The sequence below is a fragment of the Ostrinia furnacalis genome, unplaced genomic scaffold (genome assembly GCF_004193835.3).
Source record: "Ostrinia furnacalis isolate ACB-3 unplaced genomic scaffold, ASM419383v2 OfSCF6054, whole genome shotgun sequence".
NCBI classification, from domain to species: domain Eukaryota; kingdom Metazoa; phylum Arthropoda; class Insecta; order Lepidoptera; family Crambidae; genus Ostrinia; species Ostrinia furnacalis.
This window is the reverse complement of record NW_021136293.1, coordinates 499,485-522,133: the sequence shown is the minus strand read 5'-3', so window position 1 is coordinate 522,133 and position 22,649 is coordinate 499,485. Positions and strand designations below refer to the sequence as shown.

General features: G+C 36.3%; 2 protein-coding genes and 1 long non-coding RNA gene across 6 annotated transcripts in view; 2 read left to right on the top strand and 1 right to left on the bottom strand.

Moving 5' to 3' along the window:
• The window catches only part of Flo2 (flotillin-2), a 267,627-nt gene that overhangs the window by 46,035 nt on the left and 198,943 nt on the right, over window positions 1–22,649 (top strand). The window lies entirely within an intron of this gene.
• The window catches only part of LOC114361916 (uncharacterized), a 63,109-nt gene that overhangs the window by 8,022 nt on the left and 32,438 nt on the right, over window positions 1–22,649 (bottom strand). The window contains 5 exon segments of the mRNA XM_028317135.1: window positions 2,811–2,921; window positions 4,214–4,418; window positions 17,797–19,256; window positions 19,738–19,883; window positions 20,550–21,010. Coding sequence (XP_028172936.1) covers window positions 2,811–2,921; window positions 4,214–4,418; window positions 17,797–19,256; window positions 19,738–19,883; window positions 20,550–20,802 — 2,175 coding nt within the window. The 5' untranslated portion in view covers window positions 20,803–21,010.
• On the top strand, window positions 13,751–14,729 carry LOC114361917 (uncharacterized). Its single transcript, XR_003656639.1, has 2 exons — window positions 13,751–14,339; window positions 14,646–14,729. It is a non-coding gene; the product is annotated as an uncharacterized LOC114361917 (long non-coding RNA).

The following is a 22,649-nucleotide window of genomic DNA, read 5'->3' as shown; positions in this document are numbered from 1 at the left end:
ATTTTTTAATTCACGTTTGGCTTTACAATGCAATACCTATGCATTTCATTAGAAAGCAAATGTGCCAAGGGCATGTAGCTAGATGTTTTATTATTGGACTTAAATGCCTATAGTCGCAGGTCAGGCATTTTTAGCTCCTGTACCGTATGCTGACTACGTAGTATTGCGAAGCTGATCATCAGGGTTAATCTGAAGTAAGAATCGAGGGTCAAAGACATACTTAATGCTTAGATAAAGCTAATAAGTTACTCTAGTCATATACGAACACTAATTTATTGCTGGACCATTGGTAAACTTCGTAAAATTATTGCTACTACCCAAGGAGATGCATTGTATAAAATCCAAATGACGTAGTAAATTACATAAGTCTATCGAAAAACAGTTTAGACATCTCATAAACAGACTTACTTATCTTAACATTAATGCTGGCCGATTCTCTATTAATTACTGTCTGAAAACAATTGACGATTTATTTATACCTGTCATTACGAGTACGTGCCCGCGACTTTGTACGCGTGAAAATAGTTTGAATGAATATTTCCCGTTTTTGCAACATTTTTCTTTACGGCTCCGCCCATATAACTGGGCTATCCAACACAAAAATATTTTTCCAAACCAGACTAGTAGTTCCTGAGATTAGATTGAACGCGTCAAAAAAACAAAATCTTCAGCTTTATTATATTAGTAATAGATGTATCCTGTTTTGACCAGACGAGTTTATCGTCCATTTGTTTCCTTGCGTGCCCTGACTGCCAAGTTTTCATTGACCCTAGCGTCACGTGCGGTTTTGAATCCCAATCGGGCTGTCCACGATTCGATTCCTTTGACATTGATAACATACATCACCGGACATGCACGTTTTACCGGGAGGAAATTGTGAAGCTTTTGTAACTATATTATGATCAAATAAACACTGGTAGAGCAGAAAATGAGGAAAAGATCTGAGTACGAGTATAATGGAACTATTTTTGTGATCAAATTCTATTTTAAAATTTACTGTCTCTAAACAAGTCAAATTGTCAATAACTTCAGTTTTTTAGAAAAGTTAAAAAAACCTAACATTATGCCTTAGCTGGCTTATGACGAAGTCTCATGTTTATTTACTTGTTCACGAAAAATTACACAGTAGTAAAGTTGAATGAGATGAATAATGTTGACACAATGACTATCCAGTGTCTAGTAATCTGTTCGACATAATCCGTATTTGCAGTACTAATCAGCGTCTTTCTGGGGCCATACCTCGGCCCTGATCTTTGAGATTCTCGTAAAATTGTATTGGATTTGTGAATTAACTTGTATCGGACTTGTGAGTAACGTTGCATTACTACTACTGCCATATTTGGATCATGAATGGTTGTTGCCGAATTGTTTTACCTGTATATACCTACATCCCCAATGTTATAAAACGACGATATGACGTCACATGATGCCATTGAAAATAATCGGTTACTTTAAAATCAAAATAAACCTTAACGCGACGTTCTTGGAATTTTGAATTAGCCCAACACTCGCGCGCAGTCCGAATTCGAATATTAAAAGGACGAACATAATTAACTATCGTACCAATGTCGTCTCTTAATCGATTTTCGTAGAGCTGGCACATGCGATACTCGTCACGTATGCATCGATTTTAATCATCGTTTCGTGATCTATTATAATCTGTGATCTAGAAACAATGGGCCTTATTACAAAAAGTTAAACGTATGTTGAAAACTAGTTTAGATTTTCATTTAGTATGGAAATAATTTTAAACAACTGTTCAATGTGTGTTTAACTTTTTTTTTATATTAAAGGTCCAATGATTAAACGTTTTTTACAATCGTAATAATCTGTGCACCGATTGGAAGTGATAGAAATTGAATACCTGTTTGCATTTTAGAAATGAATACGTGTCTTTACCTTCACTAGTTCAACAAGGAAAAATAAAGAAAAATATTATGTAGATGTATTTTTTTTTGTTTAATTCAGAAGACTGGTTCATTGCCCCTACGCTTTCGTATTTATATTCATTATGCAAAAAATATTGTATTTTAAATAATATAATTCGGAATGCTATAACACATTTCATTTACAATTCAGTTCTCCTTGATCGAGTAAATTAAAAAATCATCAAAATATACTTTGTTTGCAAACGAGATGCATTATGATAAATAAAATAAAACACTTAACCTTTAATATAAGTACCAAAGTACCCAATGGTAATTTTCAGTCGCATTACAGAACGCCTTGTGCTTTGGGCTTCTCGAGTGACAAGACAGTTTCATTTGGCTTCTCTTTGAAATTTATGTCGGGATATAGGATAAAGTAACAATCATGGCTCTCTTTACATCCCTACATATGTAAAAATCGTGTCATCCACGAAGACGCGCCCCACCAGTCTTCCGCTAATGTTTGAGTGTTATCGGTACACGCTAAATTTATCTATGAGTGCACACGCAGCACACTACATCAATGACGCTCGGATTGCTCGGATCAAACTCCCCGCAACCGCGCTTCCCTCGACCAAAAAATGGCGGGGCGCGTCTTCGTGAATGATACGATCATGTATTTATCCAATAGAAATCACCAACGATTTTTCTAGAGACACCCAGAGCTTCTAAGAGTAGGCGCACACCGTTGATTTTTCGTCAGCCGATAGTTTAGTCGGGCAGTTGATCAGTATGGGCTTGTATGGGAGTGCGCACACTACGCCGATTCGATTTGGCCGATTCTTCATACAATTTGAAATCGGGCACAACTATCGGCCAACCAAAAATCAACGGTGTGCGCCTACTCTATGTCTTAACGAGTGGCTTCCTTAGTTGACTTACCTGAGGTTCGGTGAAGTAGCTCCAGTTGGCGTCAGTGAATTGCAGCATGGTGGCCATCACTGGGATGTCCATGTACATCTGCTCGCTGTCGCCTGCCTCTATCAGGAGCACCTGGTTAATAATGAACAGCATGTTTATCCAAAACTCCCTTTTGTCCTGGTATAGTTCTTGCAACTCAGGAAGGCGAGTGAGTTTTACTTGTGTGTGTACGTGTGTACGTGTACATGCACATAACGATAGTGTAATGTTTGTCAAACCTTTTGAAAAAAGAACAGTAGCGAGCCCCCACACATGTAAAGCTCACTCGCCTTCGTGAATTTAATCTAAAAAAATCAGGATTTGGCCAGTTTCGCCTAGATTGGCTGGCCAGACAGGTTGGGGTTTACTCGTACATTGGAGAAATTGAGATGGTAAAGAATGGTGGATGTGTCTTTTTAATAATTTAATATGTAGGTTCTGCCAGCGATTTCTGCAAATGGCAACCTCAGTCCTTCTCTCAAGAAGAATAATCTTTTCTAAGTATATTTCAATTGAACCACAGAAACCAGTTACAATTACTTACGTCCGTTAATTTCGGAAGAGAGTGACATCATATCTAAGTATTTCAATGGATATTCTATGGAAGTATCACTTTTAACAGGTCATTAAGTCAATTGACCAATGTCCGGCTAGAAATGTCGCTTGTTCCCAACGAATCATAGTGTCTATGAATCACCATCAGTAATCGCATTCAATCTAGAGCACAGATTCAAGCTCTTGTTAAAATTCAACATTTTGACTAATGCCTAAATTAGATTTAGGCTGAGTTGCACGATCATACTTTAACTTTGACAAACGTCAAACTCTGTCAAACTCCATACAAAAAACACCGTTTATCGTCATAGTTACCGTTAAAGTTAGATAGTGCAACTCGGCCTATGTTTTGGTTGTTGTTTCGTAAGGTGGCCTAAGTTTATAATACAAAATCATATGTATACCTACTTTTACGATTGCCGTTTGACACGCCTTTTAAAATCACCTAATTTACCGTACCAATGAGTCATAGCACTTAATGCGTAGTTATTGCTATTTCCGTAATCATAATTATCTATTATAATATTATAACGTTCCTCAATTTAGGCTTGGAATCAATTAACATATTTTGATTCCACGATGACTTGCAAGTAAATTATTAAGTGAAACATGCTCTAATGCTGCCAGAATTCGCATCCTCACCGAAGTCACTAACGTCCGTATTCACAAACATTACTATGAGGTCTTACAGTGCGCGTGGACGCACAGGGTGACACGAACCAATCACTGAGCTCTGTTCAACGTTGTGCGTTCGATTTGCTGCTTCACTTAAGCAAGCATCGTTTGTGAATACGGGCGTAAATTATCTAAATAACTATCAAAATTCTCACCTTAAACTCCTTAACCTCTGTGAGCCGGTTACTCAGCACACATCCAGCTGTGCCAGCACCGATGATGACGAAGTCATACTCCGGGAGGATATGCGATGCGTCCGATGGCTCCCCTGTGAGGACCCGATCGGTGTCGCCTAGGAACCCGGAGATGGCTTCGAAAAAGGTGCCCCGATGTGCGAGAGACGGTGTGAGGATGCATAGGCTGAAAGGGTTAGTAAAGTAACGAATTATTTACTATCACAGTGCGTTTAAAAAAAATGTGCACAATAAAATAATTTCTAACAGAACTTTTTAGATGTCGTTCGCGCGGGAAAGACCGAGAGAAAAACAATTGAAGATCGAAGTTTTTCGTGTGAAAAAATAAATTTCTTGCTGGCCAGGTTCACGATCAAGGAGTTTAGTTTACAACATTTTGCGAATCCTATGGTCTCTTCCATATAGACTAGCAGAAAACGGACGCAATCCCATGGGTGTGATTATGTTATACCTACTTTTGATTTATTTATGTAAACAATACTTGTTGTATTAATATGCATTTGAAGGTCGTGTTTATAACACGTTCAGTTATGCACTAGAGATGCAATTAATAACCATGCAGATCTATGAATAGCTCTGTTATGGAAGTCCACAATCTTTGATCTAACTTTGTAATTACAGATAACATAAACATTGTTTTAATCTTATAAAATTGCAAATAGAGTTATTTTGCAACGAAAACCTATTGTCAGATGTGCTGTCGTAGTACAGTTAACAATAAGTGTCTCAAAATATTTTTGTGTTGTTATATTTTTGTACAAAATAGTCTTTACATAGACATAATATTATCTATTTTTTGCAATAAGCTTACAAATAAATTACTACGATTTTATAATTTATGTCCATCGCAATATTACATGGGGTCAAAATCGAAATAAACCCTGTCTAGCAACAGTTACAATATTTTTTGTTATTCAGTTTAAAATAGGTAATATTCAATTAAACGAATCTTCCTAACGTCGTACTTTAACAAAATTGTAATTTCTGCATATTTCATAACAGGAACTGTCAAGTACTGTCAATGTTGACGTTAAACTATTGTTGTATTTATGGGATGTCATTTATTGTCAATTTTCAACCGACTTCAAAAAAAGGAGGAGGTTCTCAATTCGACCCGTATGTTTTTGTGTTAAATCGAACACAAAAACAAATGTTCAATCGATGGTCATATTTTACTTCCCGGTTTATATGTTATAGTCAAACCTCGAAGTTCCGGCACTCCTAGGTTTGACTAGTCAATCCTCAGGTCTGACTAGAAGTCTTAGTCAAAGCCCAAACATTTCGGCCTTTGACTAAAGAATGTCAGTCAAACCTAGGAGTAACTAATTTGGTTAGGCAAACGTCGAAACTCAATTTAATGAAATCGGGGTTTGACTAGTCAAACCTCAATTAAGACTTTAAACTAAACTATACTTTATTCTGATCTCGAATTTATTGCAAAGGCGTTACGGTCGGTTCTTTAGGTGAAGGTACGAAAAACTAAAACTATTTACTGCGGTTGTTTGTCAGTGTTTCTAGACCGATCTTGAAATTACTAATTTTTAGGGTTCTGTTACCTTCAACTTTAAGGTAACAGAAGGTCCTTTAAGGCTTAAAGGATAAAGAGTTAAAACGAGACCCTATTACTATGACTTCGCTAAATGTTGTCTGTCACCAGGCTCGTATCTCATGAATCATTTTCAAAAGATTTAGTTTTTTTATTCACTTTAAAAATAAATAAATCAATAAAATACTTAAATATTTAAGGGGGGCTCCTATACAGCAAACGTGACTTTTTGCAGTTTTCTGCTCGAATTTAAATTAAAACGTAAACAGGTGAACCCTTGAAATATTCACATATTATCTACTTTAAAAATAAATCATAAAATTAAAATAAAAGAAATATTAAAAGGGGGGCTCCCATACAAGAACAGAGTCGCACGGAACCCTTCGTGAGCGAATCCGACTCGCACTTGGCCGGTTTTCTATTTGCTGTCTACTTCTGACCGAGTCTGCCAGTCGTTTCTAGGATTGACTAGGCAAAGCCCGAAACAGATTATTATAGTTTCGACGTTTGACTGAACAGTTTAGGCACTTCTAGGTTTGACTTAGTCAAAGGCCGAAATTAGAAATCACTTCGGAGTTTGCCTGAAGGCCTTGGTCAAACCTAGGATAAACCAGTCATTCCGCGAAGAGACTGCATATCGACCTTTGACTATGACATATACACTACCCGTGTCATAGTCTGCATAAATTAATTTATTTTACAATATGTACTTGTTTACGTAAATACATATTTTCTAGACAGCATGAAATGTGCCCGTGTAATGCCGCGGGAAAAACCTTATACAAAATAAAAGCTGAGAGTAAACAGACCTTATTTCTTTATTTAGAAGAGCCCAAAAAATAAAACAATACCCGGCTAATGCAGTCTTGATAGTCTTTTTTATCATTTTCCATACTAAATTAGGCTTTTTATAGATTTGAAGTACGTCATAGGTGACCTCTAAGGTGGTTCAATGTTTTAAATTAGGTTTTACCATAACGATCCGACTTTCGGCTCCCTACATCTCAAATTGTTTGTTGACGTCATCAAATATTTTGAATTCGCTGACGTCAGTAGGTATAATCTGTTCGGCGGAATGTATTATTTTTTGTTGTTTTTTAGGGATACGATACCTGTGCAGGGTGATTCTAGAACTTTAAAATTTTATTATTTAAAAAAATACTGAAAAGTATGTATGTACCTACTCGCAGGTTATTTAAATGTTTTCACAGAGAAGTTTTGTATTTACGAACGTTTGTAATTTAATATTATGATATTTATAACTCATTTGCGGTTATTGATTACATGCGCATGTACTGTTAAATTATAATCGTTTTACAATAAATTATAATAATTGTATAAAATGCACGATATGTTTAGTTATTAGATAAACTCACTCAATTATTTTTATAAATCTATCATATTAGTACCTACTTCACCTCAATTATTATTAAACATTTAAGTAATTATTACATTTAATTAATACTACTCGCATAATAATAAGAAAGTAAATATTTACCTTATAAATATATTTACAAATAAACACATTTTTTGTTATCACTTTGGATAGAGCACTATTGTACACTTATTAATTACAACACTGACTGTCACATTTGTTACACTTGTCACCGTCATGACTGTTCTAAATGCATTAAATACCTGTCCAGTTTATTTCTTGTAGACGTCACTAGATCATCATTAACTAACTTCATCATTAGAAACATTTTACCCATTTTGGGGCCAAACCAACCGCTAGTAATTAATTAATTGATTAAAATAAATATCTATATTTATTCCAATGGTTGGGAATAGATCAGCTTTTTTTCTTTATTGGTTTACCAATAACTTATGTATTAATATTAAAAAGTATAACATCCGTCACATAAGACTAAGTACCTTCATATTTTATTAAAAGTAAATAAAAAGGCAAGAGTAGAAAACAATCTTATTATATTTTTATATAATCTCCATTTGATAATTTTCAAATGAGAATAACCCAATTTGCTATTACATAAGCCACAAAATAATAAATATATCTTACTCACGTTTTTTTATTTCCCAGTTGTTTCTTGTCTTTACATCTTTAAACTAATTATAGCTTTAATTTTGCATTTTCACAACGCTTTGCATTAATTAAAAATCACGTTTTATTTAAAAATAGATCTACATTATACATATATGCCTACAGTTTATAACCTACGCACAACATTCCTTGTTATGCTAATTTACACAGATGTTACACAATAAAATGAAATAAAAAAATAGTTAATTAATTGCTTTTGCTTTGTACCGCTTTAGTGGCCGTGAATTATTTAAAAAAAGATGGGAATCGAACTCCAATCTTCTTGTTGTATTATTTCACTCAAATATTTGTAACATTGGTGAAAGTACTTCAAAAAACAATCTGTTGTTCGTAAAATTGGGTCTTTTTAATAAACCAAGAATGACCCAGCGTTTGATGATTTCCACAATGATCAAGTCAAGAGCAACATATTGACAGGATGTTTTAATTTAAAAATTTTGAACAATAAGATCGTCTAGATGTATTTTAACCGACTTCATAAAGGAGGAGGTTCTCTTCGGAAGGTTTTTTTTATATTGTAATAACTATTGTTCTTGTAACCGTAACCTTCAAGTTCAATAACAAACATTTACATTCTTTGGGAGTGGGAGATGTAGGTAGTTGTATGGCCAACCCCATAGATGTTATAGGTTGTTTAAAATTCAGAATTCCAATGTCCACCTGTCCACCGGTACGAGTATTATTACTTGTATTGTTAGTAGAGTGTAGAGTTTCGACTCTCTTAAGGCCGAGACTCCATCATAACGGAGAAGACTCACGGACATGTTTAAACGGAGAGGAAAGTAGATGCCAATGTGGAGAGGAGAGGAGTTGTCAAGGCGGATAAGAGAAAGGAAGAAAAGAAATGTCTTTTATTCAGTTTAGACCAAGATTTAGCACGAACGTCAAACAAAAAAAAAATATATTAAAAAGGTAACTCTTAAGGGGCTCTTTACTTATCTTATTATCTTTTGGGCCCTAACAGCGCTCGAGACAAAAAATAATTTTATAGCAAGAGGAGATGGTAGGCAGGAAAACAAAAAAGAACCTACAAAGGCTAAAATGACAACGATATTATCGCTCCCGCTGCGCAGCACTGATTGCGATTTGCGAGTTACCATCTTTGTTTTTCATATTTATCTGGTCAACCGAAGCTAAGCCGAGAATAAAATTTACAATAATAATTTAAAAAATGTATATAGCGTGGTTATATTAGTTTTGTTTTACAGCTTCTGCTCTCTACTCTTGCCGTTGCTTTGGTGGATTCCGAGCCTTTAGGCTTTAACCGGTTTTAACTGGCCGTGTAAGTTAAATATTATTTGCATTATTTATCAATATTTCTCTCCAAACTATCGTCACCTTTGAAACCATAATTTTGAAGTATTAAAGGTTAGAAATAATACTTACCTAATCTCTACATTCTTTCATAAATGACGTGTCCTAGCTACCTACTTAATCATTATTTCAAGTTTTGTTGCCAACTGGCAATATAAGCTGCTATAACGGATTAATCATTGGATTATAATATATTGGTAAAAGTACATCTCACTAATTTTTCTGTATTACTATTGATCCTCAGTGAAAAAGTGGAATATATCTGTCTCTATCTGTGTCTAAGACTCAGTTGCACCACCTAACTTAACGGTAATTATTACGATAACTTTTTGCAAGCTTTTTGTATGGAGTTTGACAGATTTTTGACGTTTGTCAAAAATAAAGTAAAAGATGGTGCAACCTAGACCCAGCCTAAATTGTGCGAAAAAGTAACTCTTAAATGGATCTCATCGCTCAGTGATTGGAGGAAAACAACTTCTCGGTTTCAATACTCAATCGCTTATTATTTATTTATGGTTTGGTTGGTAGTAGAGCTTATTTTACGTCCTCTGGTCTAATTACCACCATACTTAGTTACCATAAGTCTGTCACGACACCAATTCAGTATCCCCGTTGTGGTAGAAGCTTCTTCAGTGCACATTTATTCTGCACAATACTGTACTTACTGCAGGCAACCCTATCTTTTTGTTCAAAGTGTCTTTTAACGACATCCTTGTCAATTCCGTCCGAAGAAACCCTCAATTAAAGATGAACGACCTCATCCTGCAAAAATATTCCATTTCAAGCATTGAGGAAATCGCATTGATACCTTAACTTCTGACTGACGCAATACTACATTGTTTAATGAGTTTTTATTTGTTTTGTAATTAGGATTTTTTGTAGTTCCATTCTGATTTGTTTCCATTCTTCTTTTCTACCTCAGATCCTGGGTGACCTTCCTGTTGGGTGGTTGACACCATTAACCAGTAATTCTAAGGCACAGTTTCTTTACGATTCTAAAAAAAAAACTTAAAATTCGTGTATCTTGCCCTTTGAAATCAATAAATTAGTCCATTGAGTTCATAAACTACTGATGTCATAGGCTCCTTTGCTACATATATCAAAATAGAAAACTCGCGTTTTGGAAGCTCACAAAAAGTAAAGTAAATTCTATCACCACATAAGTCATTTTAGCAACTTTTCAGGAGATTGGACTAAAGGACGCGTCTTTCGATTCTCTAGCGCAGTGTTTTTGAACCTTTTTCGTGACACGACCAGTATGAAAAAATATTTTGCGACACCCCGACCGTTCACTTTCTTTTTCATGCATTTTATAATGTTACAAATATGTTTTAGGGACCGAATACCAGGTAGTTTTTACGACCTCTCGCGATCCCCTTATAAAGGCTCGAAAAACACAATCTAGCAAATGGCATCAAAATGTCAAAACCGCCAAAAAATGACTTGGTGATAGAACTTAACCGACGTTATGTCAATTGCCAACTACTCTATCTCTATCTTAGACCCGATTCGACCAAACTTTTATCCGAGAATAACTCTTGGTATAACCACAGAATAATAATAAGTACTACGTACAGAAGTTTTACTTCACGAAGGTATTTAAAAAAAAATATGCTCAATGTCATTAACAATATGGTGTAATTTAGCCTGTCTCAAGAGTCAAGCACCATTTTGTTGACAAACGTCAGTGATCGGCACTGCGCCGAAGCTATAGGGCTGACTTCGGTAAAATGATGTGACGTGAGGTGCCAAACTGCGGAAAATGGCGGAGGAAATACAAGATTTAGCATGAATTATCATGAATAATATTAACTACTTAGGGGTCATCCATAAAGTACGTCACACGTAAAGAGGGGGGGAGGGGGTCGACCAAGTGTGACATGGTGTGACAAGGGGTGGGAGGGGTCCTAAGTTTCGTGACATCACATTTCAAAATCTAATATATCTAGAGGTACCTACTAATCGCGTAATTTGAAATATAAATTAAACTGAAAAATACCCCCACCACTTAAGCACAACTCCGTCGAAGTCGAAAACCCAGGAGAGTTTTAATGGGCAACCAATGAAGCCATTAAATCAATAAATTTTTTTGTAGGAATTATAAATTAGGATTTTATTGTTTCTATTTGTTGCTATTTTTTTTGTTAATTTAATAATTTTTCGATGTGAAATTGCAAAATATGTGACNAAACTTTTAAGAAGTTTGAATTTTGTTAAAGTTTATAAACACAAGTAAGTATAGATTATTACACTAAATTAAGGCATTCTATCAAAAATGAAAACAACCCAAGTTTCAATAACTACTCCTGTAACTTTGGTTTCTTCATGTCAAATAATCACTTTCATTTTCAATGCCAAACAGGGCCGGATCGTGAATTTGTGGGGCCCTGGGCTGAAACTACTTGGGGGCCTATCAGAGTACTAATAATAACTAATAGCCATGCCAAAAAACTGTTTCTATATTGATATACACTGGTCATCACAAAAATCGACCCTCCCGCGACAAGCACTTTCAAACGTATGCATTCCCACTTCCCACCAATATTGGCACCATTTAAAAGCCTAGTTCTAAACTTCATTTCATTAAAAGAAAGGTTTTTACCCCAAAAATGTGTCTGTAGAAGAATCCAGAGTCACTTCTTCAAAAAATAGGTAGTTACGCTTTAGCCAACTTTTATGGCTATAAAACTGTTAAGTTGGGATTAATATCCATCTGTTAAAGAGAACACGTGAGATCATTATTTCCGATCTCTCTAGCTACAATCACGGCAAAGGTCCTTGACAGTGTGCTTGACACTCTACTAGATAAATATTTAAAATCACATGATGTTCAATTCGGGTGTAAGCCTGGACTGTCGACCGAGAGCGCCATCCTTAGTCTTAAGCACACTGTCAGGTACTACACGGATCGGGGGACTCCCATTTACGCATGCTTCCTCGACCTCTCCAAGGCGTTCGATCTTGTGTCCTATGACATCCTTTGGGATAAGATGAGGAGGCAGGGCGTACCGTCTGAAGTATCACAAATATTCCATTATTGGTATGCTAACCAAATTAACAGCGTAAGATGGGCTAACGCTTTTTCTGAGGAGTATGGGTTGCAGTGCGGGGTGAGACAGGGTGAGCTGACGTCTCCCAGGCTTTTCAACCTATACGTAAATGACCTCATTGTTGTCCTTAGCAGTATGCGTATCGGATGCTGGGTAGATGGTGTTTGTATCAACAACATAAGCTACGCTGATGATATGGTACTGCTGGCGCCAACAGTGGGGGCTCTCAGAAAGATGGTGGGTGTGTGTGAAGCGTATGCTAAATGCCATGGCTTATTGTATAATGTGAAGAATAGCGAATATATGCTATTTAAAGCCGCCAGTAAATGTCCAAACGTGGTACCCGACCTCTTTCTGAATGGGGTAAAGTTAAACAGAGTCACTAAATTTAAATATCTCGGACACTACGTTACTGATGACCTTAAAGATCATGTTGATATCGAGAGGGAACGAAGGGCGCTGGCAGTAAGGTGTAATAAATGTTGGCCCGCAGGTTTGCCCGATGTAATGACCATGTCAAGATCACTCTGTTTAAAGCATAGGTTAAGACAATTGCTTAAACAATACCGAGACAAAGCTTCAAGATCATTTTGTAAAAGCAAGCAATCAGTTATAGATTTAACTCTCCTAAAGATTTTCATATCATCAGCATATATTAATACGTTACTATTGCTAAAAATATGAACGATGTCATTTATAAATACGTTGAACAGTAATGGACCGAGATGAGAACCCTGTGGCACTCCCGAGGAGACCGGCACAAATGATGACACATGACCCTTGACAGTAACAGCCTGAGATCGATCACGTAAATATGAGGTGATCCAACGAAGAAGGTCACCGTGTATACCGACTAAACCAAGCTTACGGATTAAAATAGGGTGTGAGATTTTATCAAATGCCTTAGAATAGTCGGTATACACGACATCCACCTGAAATCCCTGATCCATTGACTTTGCAACGAAATGAACCAACTCGCAAAGGTTCGACTCAGTAGACCTCTTGTTAATAAACCCATGCTGCTGGTCGGCGAGGATGGGCCTCAGACTCGGAAATATGGCGTCATAAATAATTTTNATAATGTATGTTTATATTATTATTTTGTATGAACAGTATGATTTATGTTGCACAAATAATGTAGGTATTTTTAGTAGCTTTTTCCAGCGGCTTCACCCGCTTAAAATTTAGTGTTTCACAGATTGTCATAAATTATAGACTGTATGTTAATCTAGGTTACAAACAATAATACTGTTAAGTTTACACAAAATCCGTTCAGTAGTTTTGGCGTGAAATAGTAACAAAAATCCAGACATTATGACATCCAAACTTTCGCATTTATAATATTAGTAGGATAATAGATATGTGTTGTTGCTATATCCTAGCTAGCAGCTAACATGTTATTTTGTTTATCATTGCAGCTCTCATCTTGTTCTACAGCGCCTGCACCTGTCCTACCATCTACCAGTGTTGGAACTCTTCGAAGTGTATTAATAATATTTTGTATCTTGTTGATTGNTCATTGCAGCTCTCATCTTGTTCTACAGCGCCTGCACCTGTCCTACCATCTACCAGTGTTGGAACTCTTCGAAGTGTATTAATGATTATTATTTTAGTAACCATAAAAGTTTAAAACAATACATTTTATTGCATAATTATTTGTTAGAAAAAACGACAAGTACAAATGAGTAAGGAGGCTGTTGATTTTTCATGGTTATTTTATATCTTGTTGATTGTTCCAAAAAAAAAACTAAGTTTTCAAGAATGCTGTGATTAAAGTACCTATAGTATTATATTTAAAATAAAAACTTAGTTTGTAAATAGACGAAGGCTGACCACAAAAGAAGTACTTATAGCTGTCTGTGTCTGTGTAAAGAATTTAAATAAAAAGATGTGTATATTTAAACAGTTTTCTTTATTTTATTAGTCATTTATTCCTGTAAAAAGCCCACACAGGGCACTTTTACATGTCCCAACATAACTTTACCCTGCCAATTTGGCAGTATTGTGGGTTAAGGCTGATTAAAACGTGTTAAGTAGATAAGTAGGTACCTACCTAACTACTTTATTGACTTAATTTTAAGTAATTAATTGCGTAGTAGTATAGTACAAAACTTAGTAGTAAGTTTCAAGTCAAAATTTAGATTGTGCTTGTGTTTTAAGTAGGTACGTGCAATTTAATCACGTAAAATTAAGTGAAAAACACTTATCTACTTAACNGATAAGTAGGTACCTACCTAACTACTTTATTGACTTAATTTTAAGTAATTAATTGCGTAGTAGTACAGTACAAAACTTAGTAGTAAGTTTCAAGTCAAAATTTAGATTGTGCTTGTGTTTTAAGTACGTGCAATTTAATCACGTAAAATTAAGTGAAAAACACTTATCTACTTAACACGTGTAACTCAGCTTTTAGTGCTATAGTTGTTGATGAAAAAGAACTCTTGTGTCTCACTAAAACTTATTTCCATTAACACCAAGCACTCACCGCTTACCACACTTTATCTTTCAAAGAAATAAATTAACAATTTGCATGCAAAATTTATATACAAAGAGTTCAAAATAATATCAAGTCTAATCCTAAGGCATTTTGGGCGTACATTAAAAGTAAAAGATCGCATAACACATTTCCATCCATTATGAACTATGGCAGTCGTTCGTCTAGCTCAGGTGGTGATACATGCAATTTGTTTGCTGAATATTTTCATTCCACATTTCAATCGTCCCGCTCAGTGTCTTTTTCACCTCCCCATCCTTGTGACTCAATATCTCATATAACCTCAGTTGAAATAGACAACGATTATTTACTTAGGCTACTTAGACACGTTGACATTAATAAAACCGCCGGCCCTGACTGNATCGTTATCATATCGTTATCGTTTTATGAACTCCTTACACAATTAGAATTAGCCGTTTGACACATCATAACGTACATTATGAACTGTCAAATGAATACGATTGCCTTAGACAATCGCACCACAGGCCTGGTATAACTGGCACATTGACAGTTTCAGTATGGGAAATAATTGTTAAAAATGCCAAATAATTGACGATTTATTCGGAGATTAATATTAGTCGAATCCACCCTTAGATGTGTATTTGTATCTTGACGAGTATTTTTTTCAAGTCACTCTAATTATCTAATAATTGAGTTTTTAGGTCCAGTATGATATGACCCACCTGGGCTCTCGAACTCAGGACCTCTAAGTCGGAGTGCACTGTGCAACCTCCAATCCCTGCACTAAGGAGTTATATTCGACGCTTACTAAGGCTGGGTTGCACCATCCTACTTTAACTTTGACAAACGTCATAAATCTGTCAAACTCCATACAAAGAACACCGGTTAACGTTATAGTTACTGTCAAAGTTAGGTGGTGCAATTCAGCCTAAATTTAGTAAATAAGGTTAATGCCCGTTTTCACCATCAATCCCTAATTTTTAAGTGACCACTACGAAAACAAAATTCATGTTATGTGTTACCATAAGGGTCACATAAAAATTTGGGATTGATGGTGAAAACGGGCATAAGTCAAATAAATAACAGAAACTCAAATCTATAAAATATGTATTTGGCGCAAAAACAAAAGGTACAAACGTGTCATAATAACAAACTAAACTATACTATTATGATTAAAATTACATTTTCTGATTAAACATAAATTATCACAATTATAAAATTTTGTGATTATTTGTGAAAACGCATATTGAAGGACAGTCGTTAAAATTTATTAATAAAGTAAATTGTAGGTATAGTTGAAAGCATTACTAAAAGAACATTATAACCTCCTCCTTTTTTGAAGTCGGTTAATAATAATAAATCTACCATTTTTAAATGATGAATTTGCCCAATGGCTTTTGTACTTTATGCAATTAATATAAAGTTCAAAATCAGCTGAGGAAATTTTTCATTTTGACTGTCCTCAATGTCGAAAAATATCACGAATTTGTAGGTAACATGTCAATTTTTCAACTAAAAATCAACCAAATCAACAATGTAACAACATGTAATTTGGTATCGTCGGGTAACAAATAATAAAATATAGTACATACATACACATCAGCACATCCGGCCTTTTAGACAAAGTAACATTCGTGATAGATTTTATTTCGAAATCGCTTCGAAATTAAAACTTTCACGAACGAGTAATTTACCATGGGCAGGTGTAAAATAAACATTGATATCGCCCTTATTCCCGTGAAATAAGAGTGACTCTATAGTACAAATGTGACACTTGTGGTGCCTTGTAGCGTGCTTGTAGTACCCAGTACAAAAAAGTAAAACGTGTAGCAAATAAACAAGTGAACTAATAGTATTTATGGCACTTAAATTAGCCCTAAGTATAGTAACAACATTTTAAATACACAATTTTAACCTTTAAAGTTGTAAAACACCGTAAATAGTAATCATAAAGAATCTTGATACTTATTTCAATAAAAACGGTAACAAATCAATTTGATTTTCAGTGAAATTTTAAAGAGTGCTGCTACTGATTGATTTTTATTTGTCTTTTCTTATAATATTCAGATAACCATTGTATGAAAAGCTATTTAAGAAATTTGATCTCACGAAGGCATCTATTAGTCAAGAATAGATGCAACCTTAAAATACTTTTAGGTTTTTAAAAAGTGCGAAAGTGGCGTCGCCCTGGTGGCTATTCTGGACTTTTTTTAATGCATTATTATTCTAATCGTATTCTTTTTGTAGCACCATCTTTATTTAACAATTCATAATAACTAAAACGTGTATAAATTGCAACCATAATTCAAACCTTAAATATCTTAGATAGTGACTTTAACCTAATTTTAGTGAAGTCTGAGTCTGACAATCGTTCTGAATAAATTAAATCGTTTCATTAAAATAAAATGTATGATAATGACAAATGAGTTCTAGATAATAAGAAGCTTGTGATTACTCGATTTAAATGAAAGGATACTTTTTAAAGATACTACGACAATGTAAGGTACCAATTAGGTACTTTATACCTATGTGCATGCAAAAAATGGCCTAGACTTATAATTAAATTAAGTTAAGGACATTATTTACAAATTTTACAATATTTACAAGCTCTAGACTAGAACTTAAATAGTACCTACTTATAGAACAATAGATTTTCCATCGTAAAATGAACTAGGTATCCGCTAAAATATTAACTCAGAAGTAAGTACCTAATAATGTTTAATCGGAAGTCCAAAGAAAATTACTTCCCATCACACAAGATTCCGTATTCCACATTATGGTGACTTACTTCCTTTATTTTTCACCTAATTATGTACAAATCAAGTCTAATTTGCTACGACGTTTTGTTGTAATAAAACCACATTTAGTTTATTGTGATGTGTGCGTGACACTACGAGATGAACATGAAATTGTGTACTACATAAAGTACATAATGACATATTCGTTCATAATGACATAACTTGTGTAAATAACAAACAAAAATGTCCTGTCGCATACTAAGCGATTGGCAATTTTGGTGTTTTGGTAACTAAAATTAATTAGGTACATTTAAAGTACGTACTATAACTATGTTTTAAAGCTACAATTTGATTTCTTACTATAATTGACTTAATTCACTGTCATCGCATTCCGTTTAACCAATCTTGTTTGATCATGTCCGCACCCTTTTCACCGATCATAATCACCGCAGCGTTCGTGTTGCCACTCACTATTGTAGGCATTATACTAGCGTCTATCACTCTCAGACCTTCTACACCGTACACTTTCAACCTAGGATCAACCACGGCTTCTTTGTCCCACACTGGCCCCATCTTTGCTGTCCCACACTGATGGTAAATCGTCATCGAAATAGTCCTCACTTGACACTCAATGTACTCGTCAGACATGAATTTGTATTGCCTACAGTTTGGCAATGGTTTCATGTAGAGCCGCGACCCGAACTGTTTGAAAGGCGATGCGTTCGCCACTTGCAAAGCTATTTTGATACCGTCGACGAGTCGCGCCACGTCCAAAGCGTCTTCGTGGTAACGAGGATTCATCACTGGGTAATGGAACGGGTTGGAGCTCCTCAGTCTGACGTAACCTCTCGTGTTCGGACGCAACAATAGCGGCATTATAGTCCAAGCGTCTTTATTAGCGATCGGTTTGTAAACAGTGTCGTACAATTCGTCTGTAAGACCTAGAATCTTTCTAACAACTTGTCCATTGTCTGAAGAAAACGAAGCCGGGGCCATATGAAACTGAACGTCGGGCCATAAGCCAGAAGTATTCGCGTATTTCGTATTCACAAAAGCAACTCCTTCCAATCCTCCCAGTGTTGTCATTGGACCACGTTCATTCACGACATAGTTCATAGTTACTGGGAAAGCTTGGAAACGATTTTGAACGATTGCTACTGGCTTGTCGACCAAGAATGTCAATCCACCCACGCCGACATGATCTTGCAAATTTTCTCCAACGGGCAAGTCTTTCAAAACTCTAATACCGACTTCCCTTAAATGATCCTTAGGGCCAATTCCTGATAACATCAGTAGTTGTGGGCTGTTTATAGCACCTGCAGATAAAATGACTTCCTTTTTGGCATATACGACTCGTTTAACTCCATGTTTCACATACTCAACCCCATAAGCTTTCATCGTCATAGGATTTATAAGTACTTTTGTGACTTGTGTGTGAAGTGAGATGTCCAAATTTTTCCGTGTTCGTACTGGCCTCAAAAAAGCTTTAGCTGTGCTGCATCTAGATCCTCTTCTAATCGTTCCTTGGGCTATCATAAAGCCTGTTTGTATTGCACCATTGATGTCCCTGTTATCGTAACCTATTTCAACACCAGCTTCAACAAACGCAGCTACAAGAGGCGTCCTCCAGGGTGCCTCTTGCACTGTCAAGTACCCTCCCTTGCCGTGGTACTGGCTATTCGCTAAGTAAGGATTTCTGTTGTCTTCGGATTTGATAAAGTACTTCAGGACTTCTCGGTAGCCCCAGCCAGGATTCCCGAAGGATTCCCACTGGTCATAGTCGAATCGGTTCCCTCGTACGTATATCATGTAGTTCAGTACACTCGAGCCGCCAAGGACCTGAAAATTTTGAGAACGACATGTTAGAAAGTCATGAAACCGTGAATATCAACATAATATGAGTAAATAAAAGAGTAAATGAAATATACGCAGTGCGTCTGAATTTTCAGCAGTTTATGAACAACAATATTCTCTGGACACTCAGTTGGTATCAAATCAGCCTTAAGATAGCAGACTTATCAACTCGGAAAGGGATCAACACCGTATCGTCTTTCGCCGTGCGCTGTCAACCGCGAGGCGAGACGTTTACGTTACTTACGGTGCAGACAAGTGTGCGTTGTAGTAGGTTCATACAAATAACACTGACCGCCTCGAGTTGATACGGTTAAAATCCCTTTGCGGGTTGATAAGTGTGCTACGTCCTTAACATTCCTTTGTACACTTTCCGCTCGAAAACGCATCTCAGTATAATGTATTACTGGTATGGACGTTTTTGTAAGTGGTTGAAAGGGGGCCAAGCGAAATATTATTTGTTGATTACCTTCCCTCTCGGCCAACTGCACCGCCTCTTCTTGAAGCCCAGGCAGGCGTACGAAGTTGGCTCGGTCTTGTACTGCCAGTCCAGCTTCGTTAGCTGCAGGTAGCCCGCTAGCGAAGGGACGTCTGTGATCTCGTTCTCGTCTGGGCCTGGAACGTTATGGAGATGATTTTATTATTTGGCAAAAAAAAACTGAACAGCAGTAGGTTGTATTTGAATGATGAAAATCTTTCATAATTTCATCGCCGACGTAAAGGGACGAAACTTTTTTTTATAAAATTATACAGGCGACCAAAAAACGATAAAGTGCCTGAAGAATGGAGCTTTCTGGTATTTAACTGACCGTTTGTACTCGTATGATGTACGCGTCTTTGCTGCGTACGCGACGATTTGGGTTAGTAGTCATTTCGCACGAAATTCGTTCGCACGAACGTGCGAAACGTCCCCTTTCAATAATAATATTTTTTTAGTAGGCGTTTCGCCCTAACTATGCTAACCCGACGATTTATGTAGTTCATTGAACTCACAAAAATATGATTATGTTTAAGTATTTTTGCTATTTTATCATAAAATTCCTAAAAAAAATGTTGTCGTAGGGGATTATTCTCACTGGACTTGATGCTAGGACAAACGGGAATACATATTTTTTTGCATGTGACGTAAATATTCCAGACATATACGTCATTGGTTGTAACCTTGGTGTCTGTGTACTTTCGGTCTTTCATTTTGGAAACCTCGCTTGCAAAGTGAAACAGTATTTTTTTATTACTTTTTAGATGAAATCTGGAGAATAATAGAAAATATAATCATCTTACCGCTTTCCAAAAGCAGCACATTCCAATTCTTGATCTCCGTCAACCGGTTCGCCACAACGGCCCCCGCCGATCCTCCGCCGACCACTATGAAGTCATACTCCCTCTTCGGTTCCTTATCCAGCACCCTCGCTTCAGGGTCATACGAGTTGTAGTTATGGTACGTTAGCGCTCCCAGTAAGAGAGGTATCAACCACAGTCCAGTCACACTGATCGTCTTCAGCGCTGTCGACGCTAGAAGCACGTGGACACCCATTTTTTATTTCTTTTTCTTTATCACAGTTTTCTATTTGTCCGTCCTATCACAGCATCATTGTCCTCCTTTGACTAGTGTGTGTTAGCGTTTTTCCTTGTCAGGAGGCTTGCTTCTTCGAGTCGGCTTGCTGGTCGCTGGTGGTAGCTCAGGCGACATGTTAGGCCGCATCGCATCCGCTGGTGATTGTATATTTTCGTGTTGCTCGAATCTGTAAAGTTACGAGGAGTTTGGTTATTAAGATACAATCATAAAAGATAAGAAAAATCTTTATTTTTACTCATGTGTTACTTAGGTATCCAACCTCACGTATAGTTCTTGCAACTCACGAAGGCGAGTGAGCTTCACTTGTGTACACGTACCGTACACACGTGTACATGCAAAAACGACAGTGTAATGTATATCAAAACTTTTGAAAAACGAATAGGTCGTAGCGAACCACCAAAATCTCACTCGCCTTCGTGAATTGCAACAACTATAATTTATTAGGGTTCCGTAGCCAAAATGGCAAAAACGGAACCCTTATAGTTTCGTCATGTCCGTCTGTCCGTCTGTCCGTCTGTCCGTCTGTCCGTCTGTCCGTCTGTCCGTCTGTCACAGCCGATTTACTCGGAAACTATAAGTACTACAGTGATGAAATTTGATGGGAATATGTGTTGTATGAACCGCTATTATGACACNCCTACCTATGTCTCTACATAACAGTTTCAATGCACATAGTCATAAAGTTGTAAGTAGAATCTATTATAATAATAAATTGTTTGATCATTTTGAACTGCCTAGAGAAAACCTACAGTGTTTTTATGTAACATCGTATGCCTAATAATATTGGTCCAGTAATTTAGAAAGAGGTCGTCTTACGTAAGTCATCTGTTGTGCGAGGGGGACGGAGTTTATTTCCTAGTCTGTGCGGAAGATATGATCTAATTTCTAGACATTACCTAGTCCCAGGCGTTTCTGTGAAAGTTATAGGCGATATTTATCGGTAACACTGTATTTTGTTACTAAGCAATAGCGGTTGCATGAGGAGTTATACAATTAAGTGGACTCTTAACGAATAGGTAGTAAATGTTCTATTCCTCTTCAGGACACACGGTGTGGAAAATCATTTTAGGTAGGTAGGCAGGCATTTGTTCCCTTAGTTGGTCAGTCAAATGATGTCCACTGCTGGAAAAAGGTTTCCCCCTAGGATTTCCAAGGAGGAGCTTTTCTCTGAAGAAATATGTCAATTATTAAATAATTCAACGATATAATCATACTTGGCCTATTTTCTCTTTCAAAATGACCGGAATATACAAGTTTACAAACGTAAATTACACAAACAAAAGCGAGCGCTAAACTGAGAAAATGGACTTAAAAGCATTTTCTCGTTACGTAAACAACTCGTAGGCAAATCGTGGGAATCGTTTGTCTCACAAACAAGGCAATAGACAAGGATGGGTAACTTGCGTTAACTCAATAGCTAAGGCGCAGTTTCCTGTACCTTAACTGTAAGTCCTCATGGCTATCGATTTTATACTTAACAGTTGGCACCACTGTGCACTGGCGAATGACAGAACCTAACAGGGTGGAAAAACATCATGATTTTTTTTATTTTGATCAAAAAATTCTTTTTTACAGTAGCGCCAAGTGGAGAGCGCTATAACGATAATTCTAACGTTGCTTTAATTTTAAAAGCCTAACAGGCTGTCAAAAATAATTGTCAAAAATCAAAATCATCTCACCAAGTTTTTACATAAACGAATTTTGACTTATTAGGTATATCATAGACTTTGCAGTTCTAAAACATTTTATTTCCTTTCTCTACATCATAAAGCACCAAGTAGATATTTTACTCTCCGCGAAAGCTT